Source organism: Labrus mixtus, chromosome 4 (assembly GCF_963584025.1).
Source record: "Labrus mixtus chromosome 4, fLabMix1.1, whole genome shotgun sequence".
Taxonomy (NCBI): Eukaryota; Metazoa; Chordata; class Actinopteri; order Labriformes; family Labridae; genus Labrus; species Labrus mixtus.
The window spans coordinates 21,234,265-21,252,846 of NC_083615.1; the positions used below are offsets into that span (position 1 = coordinate 21,234,265).

The 18,582-nt window shown below is 39.8% G+C and overlaps 1 protein-coding gene across 1 annotated transcript in view; it reads left to right on the forward strand.

Annotated features, from left to right (window-relative positions):
• Positions 1-18,582, forward strand: part of smpd3 (sphingomyelin phosphodiesterase 3) — a 67,463-nt gene that overhangs the window by 20,661 nt on the left and 28,220 nt on the right. The window contains exons 2-4 of the mRNA XM_061036315.1: positions 12,432-13,135; positions 14,841-15,092; positions 15,210-16,170. Of these exons, the coding sequence (XP_060892298.1) occupies positions 12,834-13,135; positions 14,841-15,092; positions 15,210-16,170 (1,515 nt within the window). The 5' untranslated portion in view covers positions 12,432-12,833. The remainder of the gene's footprint in view (positions 1-12,431; positions 13,136-14,840; positions 15,093-15,209; positions 16,171-18,582) is intronic.

An 18,582-nucleotide genomic window follows, 5' to 3' on the forward strand; every position in this document is an offset into this window, starting at 1 on the left:
AGGTACACACAGATGGAGGGAATGTGCACAAGAAAACCCACAGGCACACACGGTAAGAATAAACTCTATACTGCTGCCTGCTCTGAGCCCCATACAGAAGCTGGCCCAAAGAGCTTCAGGGAAATTGTGAGTCATTACTCTAATCAGCTAAATGCTAACTTAGTGAGTGTGACTGTCTTTGCAGTCTATATGTCTGAATGGATGGATTGTCTCATAATGGCTGTCAAACAGCTGTGACTGAGAAGATAGATAATGATTTATGGGAGAAAAGAGGGTTTTAACTATTTAACTATTGTTAGGGGCAGTCAGTGGCTTCATTGTTTACCTAACTGCACTTTGAAGGTTACTTCTTTCAGCGCCATGATAAAATAATAAATAGGAGCATCAACGATAAGAGCATCCAACCTGTGCTATATCCTTTGTTCTTTATGTTCAGGCCCTCGGGCAAAGTGGACCTATAAGTCTGTTTTTGACCCAGTAAAGGCCAATATAGAACAACTATCACCTAACAAAATACTCAGTATTAGCTGTATGTAAAAATATAAAAATACAGTCAATGGTGTTGCCATTGAAGTTTATTTTCGAAGTCAGTGAAAGACTGAGGCTGTGGCGGTTGATTACAGGCAAAAATCAATACCAGGTCAGTATTTTAACTTAGCCTTGACACTGGATGTGAACCATGAGATGCGATTTTAATCAATCAGAGTGCAATTCCTGTTGATACAGCATGGAAATAACACATCTATGCTGCATAAACTAATGAGTGTAAAAATTGATCCAACAAACTAAAGTGCAAGTCATACACAGTTGATGATATAGTGGGTCCTCTATGGACTTGAATGGTAAACAGATGTGAGCTTTAAAGCAATTTACTAAAGTTATGACAACTCAAAGCACTTTTTTACTTTCATACCCATTCATACCACATCGGATGATGACATCATCGTGCCACCAATGAGGTAGCGGGAGCCACTTGGTGTTCAGTGTCTTGCCCAAGGACACATCAAAAATGTGGCTGCAGGAGCTGGGGATAGAAACCCTGACCCTCCAGGTGAAAGACGTCCAACTGAACCACAGCCGCCCCTTGTGGCTGATAGCAGCCTTGTGTTTCATCAAAGTCCAGAGTTGGGGCATTATTAGATCATGTACAGGAAAACGAGATGGTGAGTGCAACAGAGAGAGACAGAAAGCCAGACTGAGACATAAAGGAGAGGACGTCATGAAACAAAAGGCCATGTTTCAGAATCAAACCATAACATCATTCAGTTAAAGGACATTTGCTGTCCTATTTGAACACATCCGATCCATTTACCGTATAAATGTAATTGCTGACTGTTTTCAAAACCCTATTGCTGAATGTGTTTACTCACATTTTATATCGTTTTTCATACACAGTAAATGCCCTTTGATATGGTGATAAAATACATGTGACTACATGTGTGAGAAAGATCATGCGTCACAAAAAATGTTTCCTGTCAAAGCTGGTTCAATCACCACGTTCTGACTCACAGCTTGTCATATGCAACCATAAGCAGCCAAATACAAAAAACCAAGCTATCTATTTATTTTCAGCGCCACAGGGAAGTTGGCAAATATAAATACAGTGTACAACATCCAGTTAGCTTTATAAAATCCAGCTTGTTAAGAAAGATTTTATTGTTTAAGTTTTGCATGTAAATATTTGAAATTTTGATCCATCCAAATGGCATTTAGTAAAGCAGGACTGTAACTCAACTGACTTCATGTTTTTCTAATCTTTTCACCATTCAAAGCACTTGTACCCTTCGTGTCACTTTCACCTATTCAAACACTAGTGGCAGAGGACACTGAATCTGAAAGAGCCATTTCAGATTCATTGTCTTGCCCAAGGACACTTCCACATGTGAACTGTATGAGCTGAGATTGAACCACCAGCTTTTCAGTTGTAAGAGCTTTGGAATTTCAGATTTTCAAGAAATAATAAAATCACCCTTTTCAATGTCTTCCAGTGTGCTTTTTAAATGCACAAAAAAAACGAAAAAAACAAGAGCCTCATTTGTCCCTCCTTGTGTGAGTCCGCATTATCCAATGCATTAGTTGCCATGAGAGCAGCAATGATGAGCAGGAGCAGGTGGCAGCAGGAACAGATTGAATTATGCCGCTGATTACATTGTCTCTCATAGTGATGGTATTATATTTTACACTAACCACATAATACAACAACAATTACCCTGACATCTAGAGAGAGACAAGGACAGTGGAAGTCTCCTGATAGCTAAAGATATTCAAACGGTAGGTTATACTGTAAATTAATCTGATAGCAGCACAGAGAGAGTGTGAATATTAGATCCTAAACACTTAACACTTTTAACCCTTCAATCCTTGGCTCCTCATTGCCACACAATTATTGGAATAACATTGTGGCGCTTCAGTGTGGCAAAGCAGTCTTTGCAATACAAGCAACCACAGCGACATGTTCAATCCTGTCACAGCACATTGCAAACCAGAGTTAATGTTTTATTTATAATAGTGTTACAGCCGCAACAGATGCAGTCTGCACTTAGTGTCAAATCACAGGAGCTGGTCTTAACCTCTCTTAACATTCGAGGTGCTTTATTGCACCAGAATGAGAGTCCTGATGTGAACACCACCCTCCTCCTGGTGCATCAGTGTACAAATTAATATGAACTATCACCTGTTTCCAGGAGCAAGTGATGCCCACTTTTAAATGAATAAAACAGTTGTTGGGAGACATTGAATTTACTGACTTATAACTAAAGATGTGCAATACGTTGTTGTAATGTTTATTTTGTTCCTACAGTTGCACCTGAACACCAAACTAGTTATTTTTCTTTATTGAACCATTCAGCTGTTGTTTGGAGGGTGACTATTGAATGGATAGGTACAATTTATTTCTAACAGTCATTATCCAGAAAAGATCAAAAATAACAGACTTTGGTGATTTGATCTGGTAGAGTTATTTGGTGGACCTTTTTTGTTCAGATTAAGACATCTTGACGATTACAGTATTTGGTTAGACTGCCATCAAACTTCTTACAGAAAGTTACGGTTCCTTTTTATGATACATTTTAAAGACCAAGACCCTTGTGGACCAAAGCATGTTCTCAAAGGCCTTTAATAACCCCTTCTCTTTGTCATCACCCGAAAGTAGACTTTTTAATGTTTTTGTTGCATATTTCACAATGGATAGATTTGAAATGTATAACATTGGCATTCAGAGCAAAAAATAACAGCTCCGTGAACATAAAACAGAACCCCATAGGTTCAGATGAGCAGGCCAAATCCCATGCACACTTTTGTGGTAGAAGAACTATCATATTTGTCCCTGCACAAAATGATTTGAAAAATCACACACATCATTAGACAATGATGCAATTCCCCATTGCAAACAGGATCCGTTACATCCAGGGAGGGCTTATGGCTATTAGAGTGTGAGACATTGTCGCTCCTGTCCTATCCCACTCCCACAAAAATACTTAAGAGAAATTACTCCCCGGCCAATTCTCAAGTAAATGACTCCTTTGGCTATGGAGTCTTGTGTTATTTGAGTTATTTTTTACACCACAAATGATCAAGAAAACTGCAGTATGAGCTGATGCATGCACACTCACATGTAAAAGCACCCTCCTGAGACCATCTTTACAGTAATAACGCTGTAAAATACTAACAGTAATTATCTAGTGGCTTTTTCCTGCTAGATGATAAATAATTTGACAGTTTATCCAGGCCAGTTGAGAACCCAGAGCTCTCTTGGGAGTTGTTGTTCCGCCCAGCAGTCCCATGGGCCTGATCTCAGCCCAGAATGCATTGTTGTTGATGGAAATGTGGAGCAATTGAAAGAGCCACAATTCTTAATTGGTTGGAAAATGACCATCCGCCGGGAGGAGATGTATCACAGGTATTTTTATTATCAAGAGAAAAAGCATGAAGTAAACACCTGACATGCTGCATTGGATTGTTTCATCTTACATGCCCTGTGTGTGAATGTGTGTGTCTCATCTCTTTCTTATATCCTGCAAACATTTCAGTTTGTATCTGAGAGCCAGACAGTGCTGCATCCTCACTGTGTGCTCTCTGTACACTGACAGGCGGCCACACTAGTACAGTTACTAAGTGCATGTGACTAGGTCACCATGACAACCAACCTCCCTGGAGCATGCTGAGAGCAGAGAGACGTCACTGGCCTTTGCCTGCTTTTATGTGTTAGGTGTGTGTCCGGGTGCCTGTGTGTAAGGTGTGTTTGTTTGCGTGTCTGTGTGTGTGTGTTCATGTGTGTACACTACATGTGGCTCTTGCAGAATTAACTGCTGGTGTTGCAGAAGCTGCTGGGGTACAACAGACACAGAAAATTAAAAGAGAAAAAGAAGAAGGAGACGGACAGAGAGGAACAGGATAAGACCGCTAGATGAAGGGGCAGTAATAACACTGGTGTGCACTCCAGCTCTATTCTAATTTCTGCCAGATGGTCTAGTTTGTCTTATCAGTGTACCCTCTTCAGAGTTTTCTTCGATGCGTGCGTCTGTATGTGTTTTATGTGGCTCAATGCTCTATTCTCCCTCCTACAAAGGGAGGGCATTGATCACTGTGATTCTCCATTCAGCTACTGCACTACTTTGCACTGACACACACCCACGTACATCACATTCACATAAACAAACACGCACCATGGTGTTGGTCTCACACATTGTGCATGCACACATACACAGATGTCATGCACACTCACAAAGGCTTACAGAGTAAACACACATGCTATTGATTCGCTCACACACAAGCAAGTGAATAGGAGCCTTTTGGCTATCAATAAACACGGTGAAGGGGTGGGCGCTCACACATAGTTTTTTCTCTCTGTTATCCAGACAGACAGTATTGATCGGGGCCAAGGGGGAAATTCTCAGAAGCAGATGTGTGAGGGAACTTTTAACAAACTACAGTTCCCAAGCTGACATAGTCATTCATCACTCACTTCCTGGTTGTCGATTTGTGTGGAATAATGATCTTACCCCGTGAAGTGAGCTGTGCATCCTATTATGTGATGTGTTCGGGTGTTTCATTACATCTGTGAAAGTGTTTCACATGCTGTACTGCAACGTTTTGTTGCAACATTGTTTTTTTCCCTGTACACTGTTAATCTGTACTCGTGTCATGAAGTATAAGCCATGAGAATAAATGTATTGAAAGTTCTCCTTTTCCACAAGAAGCATAGCAGCTTATTCTGTTCATAAGAAGATGGGGCATAATGTCTTGTCATGGTTATTTTCGTACCTTTTGACACCTTCAGTTTGGCATTTTGTTTTGTGAGTTAATTTGATTGACATTAGTGTGCTAATTAGCCTAGCCCTGACAGATCCTGACTCATTGTTTATTTTACAAGAAACGAGAACTATAATTACAAAATAAACATTGTGCTGTATAGAAGAACACTTCACCCACCTATAGAGACCAATTAGTCATTAGGAAATATTTCCTGAGGTAATAAATCAAGGAAAAAGATGGATAGACTCCTATACAGTAAGACCTCTTCTTGCAACCAGTGGGATAGTCCCCTACTGGCCACTGAAGAGAATACAGGTTAAATGCACCTTGTAAAGTCTATGCATACTGTATATTTTCAAACAGGCAAATGAAGGAAGGAATTTTACCACATATTATCACCAGGGGATTTTATTTCCCTCAACATGCCATCCTCTATTCTCTGATGGATTCCATTCACATTGTTCATTATATATGCAAATGAGAAAAAGATCATTTTGAAGTACTGTTGTTTTTGTCTGTTTAGGGACTAACACCCACGCAGCTCGTTGATTAGAGCACCACTTGTCACATTGCATTTATATTGGACGCTAGCTGTGAGTTTTAAAAACTCAATTATGATAAACAGAGCACTCTCTGGGGATTCATTAATAAAAGACACACAGCCAACTGAATAGTAACTTTTTACAAAAGGCCACTCCAGAAAAACTATTGTTCTATAACAATTTCTCCCTTGGTAATTATGTTACATAAAGGGGCTCTATAGTCAATGATCCATTACAATGCTGTCAGTTTTCCAAATCTGGCTTTGGTTATCATATCTGAGTCGCTCACACATTGTGGGAACACCAAGGTGCTTGATTATAAAAAAAGATGATTAAACCAATCAAGCATTGTTGCACACATGTAAAACGTTTACCTCTTCCCATGGTAAAAACAAGCCTAATAAAATGTTTTGGTCAATTGACTTAAGGCAGATTCAGTTAGTAATAATTAGCTAGTAATAATTTAGCACGCTATAGCACAAGCTAAGCACTGGTGTTTGGAACCTGCCTGTCCAACAGAAAGCAGGCCAACTCCACTTCACAGCCAACCCAACGTTCACCCATATTTTGGAATGAGCCTTATCAACTTGGCAGTTCTTTTATACCATCAGCATCCTTTTTAGGGCAGTCAAAGCACCAGCAATGACGTGGGACTCACAATCACAGCATGTGCACTAAATAAAGAACATTATCTGAACAGGCAGATGATTCCATAATATATGCGCGTGCGTGCGTTTGTGTGTATGTGCGTGCGTGTGTGTGTGTGTATGAATATCTGAACAGGCTCTTATGTCTTGGCTGAATCCTGTTGCTGCCCAAACTGTGTGTCTCTGTTAAGTTTCAATCTTTCAAACTCCAACCTAATACCTCCTTTGGCCATACCACCATAGCTGATGAATACAGAACTACAATAGTCATCAATAATCTTTAATCAATACAAGTAACGGCGAAAAACCCAGACCCTCGCTTTACATGAAAATTCCCTTATGACCCCCAGAAATGCTGTTTATTTATATTTGTGTCTGCCATATTCGCCTGTTTGAATCGTGTCTAATCGCTGAAATGTATCAACTCCCAAACTCGCCTGCGCGTTGTCATTGGCTGGGGGAAACATATCAACTCCCCACCCAGAAACAAGCATGTATAAGTCTCAGCCTCCATGCATTCACTATGTAGATGGGCTGTATTGTGTGTCCATGTGTGAGTATTTAGTTTGATTTCCACTTAAATGTCTTACTCACTCAATCCTCTTGGATATTCTGCAGTCATGTGTGTATTTCAGCCCCATCCTATAGGCCTGTGTGTTAGTGCATGAATTATTCACTGCTGTGTTTCCCTGATAAGGCTAAGTGTGACAGATTGTGCTTGCTGATATATCACCTGTGATTGACGGTTGTTTTTCTGTAGTTCAAAAAAGAGAAAAACATTCACAGAATCAGAGGAAAAAAGACTGGTTGAAGAATGGAAGCGTTTTAAATGTTTTTGGTTTTTTTTAACTTGGAGTTATGGGATTCAACACAACCTGTACAGAAAGCCCCGAAACCCAACGTAACCGCATCCACCACCTGTCAATCATTTGGGATAGCTGTCTTCCTCAAATCACATCTAAAGGTGGGAAATGCAGTCAATAATAATCAAAGGAGTGCATATGTTTTGGTTATCTTAACTGCTTCCCTTTTTCTACTTTGCTTTCTTTGTTGTTCTGTGATTGTCACACTGTTGCTCCTGACTCAGCATGTAGTTACAAACTACTCCACCAGCGTACTCTATAAAGCTCTATAAAGGTAGCAAAACTTCTAATTTAGCACAATATATCACGGTTTTTATTAATCAAAACAAAATCCTGAAAGGAATCTTTCACTGGAGCTTGAAGTATTTTGTCATATCACAGTGACGTCCTCCTTTGGACAAGCTGTAAACATTCTGTGTACATTTGTAAAAGCAAAGCCTGAGGTACAGACCTGACTATAACGTTTATTAGACAGACTGACATATCTTGTTATATAAATGTGTTAAAAATATTGTTTTTAAAAAAAAAAAAGTGAATCCAGATGGATATAACACATTCTTGTTATATGAGTAAATAGCTAATTTATCAATTGCCAGTTCATCTTCACATCTTCAATGTATGACAAAAAGACTTGGGATGGTGGGGCGACTCTCTGCAGCTTAACAGATGTGAAACAGAGGGGGGAAAGTGGTGAAGAAAAAGGTTTGTGTTTGGGTGGAGCTCCTGTTGTTTGTTTACATGGCAGGCCTCTCATGCCTCCAAGTGCTAAATGAAATCCCACACTGGGACATCAATATTACGCTATCAGTGGAGTGCTGGCGGTACTTCTTAGCAGCACTGTTGTGAACTTGCAAATTGGTAAAGAGGTTATGATTTATAGTGTTTCAGAAGTTGTTTTTTATTTTATTTTTATTGGTGAACAACATGAAAACAATAGTGGCAGAGTAACAATTGACAAAATACAAAAAATAGAAATGTATGGGTTATGTAGCGCAAGTGTGACGGGGTAGGGGTGTGGGATGTGAGGTGGGGATCCTTGGTTTGAACAGTACTACTACTACTTATAAAAGAAGCAAAATATTAATAGAAAGAAAAATACAAATCATAGAATAATACTAATGATATAATAGTATAGTATAAAGCTACTTTATGTTATAACGAATGATGGATTTTTGGAAGATGTGCGTGGAATCAGTTCCCAGTGGTGGTAGGGTTATAATTAAGAAGGTTGAGGAATGGGTCCTATGTTTCCGTGAAGGCCGATATATTGCTTCTCTGCGAGGCTGTCACTTTTCCATTGTTATAAATTCTGTTATAAGGTTGATCCAGTGGTTTGTTTTTTATGACTGCTTGGATTTCCAGTTTAGAAGTACTGTTTTTTTGGCGATAGTTAGAGATATGAGCAGAGGGTTTCTGTGTTTGGTCGGAATTTCTTGTGTTTTTTTATCTTTCAGAATATATTCTGTAATGATTATAAAACATATTATGAAACATTACAAGGTTTAGGTCTCTGGCATGAGAGTCCAGGGACTGGCTCTGGCTTGGTAATACTGTCTTTGTAATGAGCATACAGATGTCAGGGTATTATCCTAATAATATATCTCCTAATAAAACAATTACTGTAAGATTGTCATTTAGGAGCCATTTCATTACTTCTAGATTTACCTTTTGGGTCTTTCTTCTGCATTTTCAGATTCTTCATTTGAGTATAGTCCTTTAGACCGTGAAGGAAATTAGATAATGTGTTATAATTCTTCTTTCTTTTTTTTCTAATCAAATGCAATGCACATGGAGGCATCTAAAGATTTTAAATAAATTAACTTGAAGTAAAATTCCAAATGGTGAAATAAACGTGCGTACGGTCAGGTGATAAAATCACCACAGTGTCCTTTTTTTAACCCTTCTGTTTATCACTGTGAGAGGCTGCTGTAAGCAGCAGAGTAGTGTTTTTGTTCTCTTTCCTATCAGTGGCAGCATTCTCTGTCCTCACTTGGATGACCCTCTTCACTGAAATGTGGTAAACTATGTCCTCCAGCAAAAAGACAATAAAAGCTTTTCAATATCAAAAAAAGTCATCATAAATATTGTGTAAGTAATGAATTCTATTTGGATTAACCATGTGTTGTTTTTTTCTTGTGAAACGGGGAGCTATAAATAGCTCTTCTTTTTAATGAGGAAAGGCAGCAATTTACATCTTAATTGCCAGGCAGCAGAGCAGAAAGGGAGTTTATGTGAGGATGCAGCCGTCTGCTGCTTCCTGCCATTAATTCACTGACTTTTCTTTGATTCATCAATCCTCTATGTAGGCCTATGCGCAGTGTCTTTCTGAAAAGTGCACTTTTTACCCAGTAATCAATCTCATTTACTGTTCTACATATACAGCTACCTAAGGCCGTGACCTCAGCCCGAAGAACATCAAAACATCCAGATGCTGAATATACTGTGATAAAAGTCAATTATGTTATTGCCTGATATCAGAGAGAATAATAAACTTATAAACATGGTCGCCAGATAGCCTAGCAGATATAATGGTGCCCCATGTACCAAAGCTATAATCCTGTATATGCAGTCGGGGTTCGGCTCAGACACTAGCCACTTTGCCACATGCCTCATTACCCACTCTCTCATCCCTGTTTCCAATGCTATCCACTGTCTTCTCCCCAATAAAGCCATAATAACCTGGGGTTTGTGGATTCAAAGGTTGGGACCTATAAGACTGGCTAATCATATAGACCACAACACATCAACTCAGACCGCCATTTAGACGGACAGTGAGCCATCATGTCGGTTTGACCTACCAGTGATCAGTGAAGAAGATTCCTGAGTGAGGAGATGGTGATTATTGTTCTTCTGATAATGTGCTATTCAGAGGCTCAGCATGTCAAACAAAAGAGTCTCATTTTGGGCCTTAATGGTAGCCTGTGGTGACAAATTGCTCACTCATTGGTTTTCTTTTAAAAAGTATTTTGTCTTGAAAAGCTAGAAATACAGACCCTGGTAAAATACATTTAAAACGATGGGGTGTCAGCCTTGTGTTTTAGTGACAATGTGAAGGTGCTGTTATACTTCCATTAGGTCATGAGTTGGATACCAGTTCTTTGATGGTGGCAACAAACTAGTACAATTGAGTAATTGCTGTTTCTTCTCATCTACAGCATTTTTAACATGACATGTGTGTTTGTTAGCATAATGGGTGAACATATGGTGAGTCCCGGCTGCGTGCCTTGATAGATTTTGACACAGCCTTCACTTAAAAGCGTGCTGCTTCTCTCTGGTGGTCCTTGTGGGACTTCTGAGGTTACTCTGAGGTCAGAGTCTCTGCATCTGTCTGAAACCCCCGGCTGTTAACATGAACCAATTCATCTACTCATTATTTATTCATGCTGGTGGATTTGATGGTTGGTATAAAATACGCTGAGAAGCATTTGAAGGACTTGAAAGCCTTAAGCCTTTTATGGGCAAGAAGCATTAAGATATTTAATACAGCGTCTGTTTGTGCTGTATTGATTGTCAACGTTTTTCTAAACATTTACCACCTGTCCTTCTGGGAATGATTTCAAAATTTAAGGCTAAGTTCCTGCCCCGAATTAAAGAGGTTTCTAATGCTCTATCAATTAAATAAGGGAACTCCTGCACTCCTCTCCTCTCCTCTCAGGCACTCAAAGATTGAATGAATGTTACATCTTCATTAGCTATTAAAAAACATTCAAAACACAAACATACATATAAAAGCTCTGTGATCGCTGGTTTACCATCCAAACACACATGGTAAGAATTTTTAATTAGAATCTACAAGGGGGAAAGGCAGTCAAAAATTGCAATAGAAGCACCATGCTTGGAATAATGAAAGATTCATAAAATAGGGCTGTCAAACAATACATTTTTAAGCTGCGATAAATCCCCACGTCAATAGTTTATCGTGATAAAATCACTTTTTTAATCACATGTTTAAAACTCCATTATTTTGCATTTGAAAATAAAACTTCTTAGGCCTTTATTTTGAAAATGTGTGCTGTCTTTAGCTGAGAGTCCTTTACTTTCTGTTTGAATTCAACCCTGCTTTTATTTTGAAATAAAGTAAGACCTTACGGTAGATTGAAGGTTACGACATTAACTATTAAAAGGAGCATTAAAAAGTCAAATATTTTATGTCATAAGGTGGATAATACTTTTGACTCGTCAACTGAGCTGTCTGGATGTTTTATTAAGTAAAATTAAACATTCAAAGTTGCAGCAGCATCGTTCTTTTCCATCACTGTGACTAGAGGGAGACACTGCAGAAGCTTACCTACGGTGTGCCTAAAGGGACAAAATAGCATGTGATAAATTGTGATTGAAAAATGAATGCATTAATTTCAGACCTTAATTCATTGTGATTAACTAGTTGATGCTGACAGCCCTAATAGCTATTTTATTCAAATTGCCATATTTTACATTAAGAAAAGAAAGTCCAACACAATGTTATGACATTGCCTTTTAATCATTGATGCATGTTTCGTATTGCTTAATTTATCACAAGTGTAAAACTGCCCTCCTTTTGATGTTGTAGCAATAACAGACTGGACAAACATCTTTTTAATAATTTGTTCTAGGCTTACAGATCAAATAGCTAAACCTTGAAAAATGTAGAAAACAGATGTTTTGTACCATGATACATATTGTGTTCCTTGAAAGTTTTGTTTCTTTTATTGTGAAGACTTTGTTGTGTGTGATTTGAACCAGCATTAAATGTCAGGGTTTTGAATGAATATTTATGCTCTTTTCGACTCATTTCTCCTAACTGTATTGTTTAACTCAATCAATTAATGTAAGATACACAAGAGCAATGGGCAATGTTGAAAATATGTCTTCAAAAAATACAAAGAAAGGAAGACACCGTACAGGATTCTTTGATCTAAAAGGCAAGCTACAGCTGTTGTCTCATGCCTGTGAAGATAGCGGCATCATTGGCTACATATATTCAATATGTTAAAACATAAGGGGACTTGCAAGCTTCATTTAGCTCCTGGCATGTTAACATAAGAGAGAGTCCATCACTGATCTGCTTCCTCTGTTTCTTCCGCTCTCTCGTCCCACCCCCTCCCCATTTCCTCCCTTTTCTCTATTGATCTGCTCCCTTTCTCCAGGTCCTCGGGGACATACCAATGTTTAATGGTCTCTCCCTCCTGTGGTCTTTGGAGTCCTCGCAATCATAGATCCAACAGGAAAATTGTCATCATGGAAACCTCCTGCCTCCACGCTGTGCTCCTCCACTCCCCCTGCAGAGGCTGTTACTGCTGAGAAGGGGCACTGAGACTGAGACAGGCTGATCTGTGAAGACATAAGTCACCCAAACCATGTAGTGTACCTCTCTGCAAGAAGGGGGGAGGGTCTACATTTGAGCCGGATTTATTTTCTATTTATTTATATTTATGAGATCTCTGTAGCAGATTTGTTTTTGCTTGCTTAAAGTGTGTATGTGGGTGGCTGCAGAACGTGTGAGGAGAAAGTGACAGAGAGGAAGAAAGAGAGAAAATAGAAGAGGAGAGATGGTCCTCCACATCACCCCGTACTCCGGTGCCTGTCTGCACTTTCTGGATGGCTTGTCATGGAGCCTGGTTTTTCCTTGTTACTGGCTTCTGGACCGGCTCCTGGCATCCTGTGTGCCCACGTCGCTGGAGAAGCGACAGCGCTCTCAGGACCCCTGCTCCTTCCTAACCCTGTGTGTCCTGATCTCTGCACCTCTGTACCTGCTACTCCTCTTCGCCTCCCTGCCCTTTGCTCTGCTGGGCTTCATCATCTGGGCTCCCCTGCAGGCAGTCCGCCAGCCTTACCTGTACACCTACCGCAGGTTAGTATTTTTTTATTTTTTTTCACTATTATACCACCAAAGCCTCCTTCTTACCATTACCAAGAGCTCTGAGTGCCATAAAATCACATCCATAAGTTACTCAGGCTTTGGTTGCTACAAGCCATCTAGTTGTTGTTGTTTTTGGTTCCTTGAGAATTAAATTGGAAATAAAAGTAAGAGAAAAATGCAGCATTTAGTTATGATTGGAACAACCATAATGTAAAAGAGGCAATCAGTCATCAATATGAAATCCTCTTACAGTCAAATTGGATAAACACTCAACTCAATTTATCCTTTGATGGTCCTTTTTCCTGAATTTCATATTGGGTGTTATGGGAAAAAAATGCCTATTTCCAATCCAATTTTCTGTTCAACTTTGCATCAGAATGTGTTTCTGACCGAAATGGAGGAGAAAAACAGCCCATTCTATTTCAGCATCATGCTTCATTATATATCCACAGTGCCTGCTGTTCAGATTTGGAGATTTCAAGAAGCAGGAAATGGAGTGTTTATCTTCTGAAGTGATAGTCTGCTCATTGGTCTGAATGCCATGTGCCACGCTCTACCAGTTTCTAAATGGTTACCCACCGTAACCAAAACTATGATATACTGTACTTGGCTCTGTTTGCTGTGGAAGAGTGGCAGTCTATTCCTGTAACTTAGCAGATATCCTTTTGCATAAATGTGACAGAAGTTTCCTTTGTTCATATCCAGTAATTATGCTGCTGCCACAACATGTGGTAATAGTTTGTCAAACTTCATGGGTAGCACCATGTTTATAGTTTAAAGTCAAAGAGCTGTGATCTTTATTGGGGGAGGAAGTAGAGGGCAGTAACAGAAGGAGAATAGAATCAGATTAAGTTAGAAGAACATTTATTTCATTGAAGTATTTTGAATGAAAAATCTTTTGACCTTGGAATAAATCTATGGTTTTGTGTCGAGGGTAAATCATACTTTTTGTCTTGTGGAAATACACAGTCTTTCAAATGCCAGTCAGCCACTGTAAGGATTTAGCTAAATGTTACACTCCACTGGCTTATAGCTGCTGCTCACATCAAATTCACAACCCTGTAGCTATCTTACAAGACAGTGACACAAATGACTCCCTCATCCAGGTCTACAATCCCTCCTGCCCACTACGCTCTGCCAACGAAAGACGCCTGGTCATACCATTGCAACAGGTCCTTAAGCTACAAGCTAGACTCTTCCCTTCTGTAGTCCCCGGGGTAATGAGTTACAAAACTCCATTTGATCTGCATTTGAGTCCCTTCCATCCTTTAAGAAAAAGCTGACGACCCAGCTCTGTCATGAACACCTATGCACTTAATGATTTGGATACTGCTCGTGATGTGAAGATAACAATGACATTGAGGATGGTGTGGATTAAGATATGATGATGATTATATTGATGATGAAGCTGTTGATGATGATGATGACTGAAAGAAAAAAAATACTACACACCCTGACTTGAATCAAACATTCTAATCTGATGATTTTCCTCTTGTCTAGATCCTTGCTTGTGTTGCACTTACTCTCAGATGTATGCCCCTTTGGACAAAAGTGGTCTGTATTGTAGAATTGTAATTAGCTTAGCTTATTGTGGCTTGTTTGGAAGCAAGGGGAAACAGCTAGCTTGGCTCTGAAAACATTTTTCTTGACTCTTCTGTTTGACTTGATATTGCATTTTATTGCTTACCTTTTGCAGACCAGACAAACACCAGGCTGAGGAGGGCCAAGCTGGACCAGGTGGTGTTGGAATTGGAGAATGGAGGCCACAGGGAAGAAGCTTCTGTTTCTGCAGTGCCAACGTATGCCTGCTGCCTGACTCCCTGGCCAGATTCAACAACCTGTCAGACACCCACAGGAGAGCCCGGGAGGTAGGGAAGAGGATCCGCAATGGTGCCAGTCGGCCTCAGATTAAAATCTACATTGACTCACCTACCAACACTTCTATCAGGTGAGGAGAGCTGATTTCATTGCTTCTTCTGCATATGTATTAGCACCAATTTAAGCATTCATTGTGGTGATTACATCATTAAAAAAACATATTCTTTCTATCTGTTTCATTCATTAGTGCGGTATCCTTTAGTAGCCTTGCTACAGGTTTCCGTCGTACCTCCTCTCTGGACCAGCGTCCAGACCACACCCACACCACCAATGGCCCAGCAGACACAGAAACTGAACCCCTCACAGAGTGCCCAATTCATCCCCCAGGTGCCATCGATTGCCCCGTTCACTCCTCTTCTGCAGGAGACCATGGCTCATCTGACTGCCCCCTTCATTCAGACGGGGCAGACACCACAAAAGACTGCCCCCTTCATACTGCAGAGAGTAATGGTGCCTCAGACTGTCCAGTCCACACCACAGGGGAGGCTCATGACTGCCCCTTGCATTCCAATGGGGCTCAGAATGCCCAAAGCCATCATGACTGTCCCATGCATGGGGAAGCAGTTCAGCCAAAACCATCCCCAGATTGCCCACTTCACACCTCAGGGGTTAAAATCAGCATCAGTGCCCCAGAACCAGACCCCCAGGAAGAGGAGACTGAAACAGGAAACCATCGGACAGGTGAGCAGGCAATGGGAGACACAGGCAGCATGACTGCTTCCAGGGAATCCCTCGCCCGCTACCATGCAGGAGACGGCGGCATAGGGATATCCTCCAACAATACACTCTCTCATGTTCCTCGCACGTCAGTCTTAAAGCGTCCTGGACGCAAACGCCGACATGGAGATGAGACGTTCGACCATGAAATCTCTGCCTTTTTCCCTGCCAATTTGGATTTCCTGGCTCTACAGGAAGTGTTTGACCACGGATCAGTAACTAGACTGCGACGACAGTTGCATCGCTACTTTCCCTACGTACTGAGTGATGTTGGCCGGTACGGATGGAAAGGCTGTTGCTCAAGGTTCAAATTCCTGAACAGTGGGCTGATTCTGGCTAGCCGCTATCCTATCATCGATGCACGGTACGAGTGCTACCCCAACGGAAGGGGAGAGGACGCACTCGCAGCAAAGGGGGTGTTGTTTGCCAAGGTCAGTAATTCACCCTCTCTACCTTCTCTTCTACTTTACTGTAATAATGCACCATGTAAGTTTAAGTTGTGGCTCATGGATTGGGGATTCTGGGGATATTTTGCATGCCTTCTTCACAAGAGAGCTTAGCTTAGCTGAAATACAAGAATGAAACAAGCTACCAGCTAGCCTAGATCTCTTCTTAAAAATGTTGTGGAGGAGTGATGAGTAGGATAAACCAGATAGATTGGATAATTAGGGAGATTTAGAGGGCTAATATTTTTGTTTACCAAGTATGTTTTATGGAACGCTAAGAGAAGCTACAGTTGCACCACCTGATTGGCATTAAGACGCAAGCAAACTCATTATATGACATCAATTACTACCAGAGTTATTATTGAATCCATTTACCACTTTCAGGAGGAGGACAGATCTCTTGAAAAAAATGACATGAAATGTAGACTTTATTAAAAGTGTAAGTCATTCTACATCCTTCCATAAACCTAGCCTTGGAGCATTTACTGTTTTCATTAAAGCATATATGAAGTCTAGTCGTTCTAGACATGATGCTGAGGTAACAAGGAAAAGATGTTTCCCCCTTCCCTCATTTCATTCAATTTCCAACGGAGTCAATAGTGAATAGAACTGCACTAGGGGGCCTAATTTGAAACTTTTCCTTAGACAGAAATGTGTTTTTCTGCTCCTTGCCGATTGGAGCCATTTCAGCTGAATTCTAATCTTATCATCTCTGATGTTCCTATCCATCACATTGACAAAGTGGTAATTGAATCTGCCCATTGACTGTAGTTATACTAAATTAACTTATTATACATTTGTGAAAGAGAGTGTGAGTGTGAAAGAAGGAGTGTGAAAGAGGGACAGAGAGTCAGAGTTAAAATTACTTGCCAGCTTTCTATATTAATAACCATGAATCTCGATTGAATGGCCAAGGAATTACATTGCAAAATGTTGTCTTTGTAAACCACAAAACCTGTGCACCAGTATTTTTCTACTGTATTTCATTACCTATTCCATGTATTCAAATACAAAATGCCAATCAGTAAATGTTTGCTGCTCATTTGATACGTGTTAGATTGATGGGGAATCAGCAGATTGTAGACAGTACTTGGTAAATCACTTCACATACACCCACATCAATTCAGACGTAACACATCATTCATGAGCGCACACACCATAGTAATTATAGAACACACAACCTCTCCACATCACCCACTGAAAAAAGATAGATGCGGTCACGTGTTTTCAGCATGTTAGTTAGTAAGTGGCATAACGCCATGGTTGTTCTAAGAAAACACAATGATGATGAACAAAATATTGTTGAATATAGGATCATTAGCATCTTAAAGATTCTGTTTAAATGTTGAAAGTTATGTTTACTGGATGATTTTATACAAATGTAATCATATTTTAAGGACTGTGTCAGTTTATATAGTTGGAAGGGGTTGACGTTTGAGGAGAGGCGGTGTACACCTATATAGGTTGCTCAATTAAAGAGCTGGCACACAGAGACAGAAAAAACGTTCAAGAGGTTCCACTTTAAGAAGCTTTTCCAAATTGGAAAAAAGATCTCTGGCTGGCTTAGAACCACAACAAATTATACTTTTCATTATTCACTGATCTCCTGATATTTTTTTTAAACCAGCTTAGTAATGATTTAGCTGACAAAATGTCTGGAAATATTCAAATTAAATTCCCATCACAAAAGCCCAAAGTGATGTGTACAAATTTATTTGTTTTGTCTGACTAATTAACAACCCAAGCAGCCAAGACTCGTATTTTCAAGAACTAAGTTTGGCTCCTATTCTCATAAAAGGACTTAAACAAATGATCAACATTATGATTGCATTTTAATACATTTCATCTATCATTCTCTATCACTGCCCAAATGTTTAATTGGGATATCATCATGGCAAAATGCTCTCCATATTAGAATGAATTATATCTTTAAACATTATTGGGGATGTGTAATATGTTGAAAGGATGTGGCATTCAACCTGGACCAAAGCAAAGAGCCAGCTGCTCCAGCATCATCAGTCATTTAAGGACTTCTTACATGTTTTTCATTCTCTAACAAGAAATATGGAAGAGTCATCAGACATCTTCTAGGTAATGGATTCCACTTGCCAATTTCAGAGGGATGACAGTTGTCATGTTGTTATAAAAAGTAATGTAGACTTTATGCATCAAAATAACTAAAACCCCAAAACATTGGTGATCGAGATGCTGGCACTCAGAATCGTTTGAACACGTATAGTATAAATGGTATTTCATTGGGCTAAATGCATTTAAAATACACCTTCTGGCTTCCTCAATAAGAAATAGGATCAAATCTAGGGAACATTTTTTGAGAAATGCTTCCCATTTGTGTTTAAAATATTCATTCTCATAACCAAATGAAAGGAATTTGTTCAA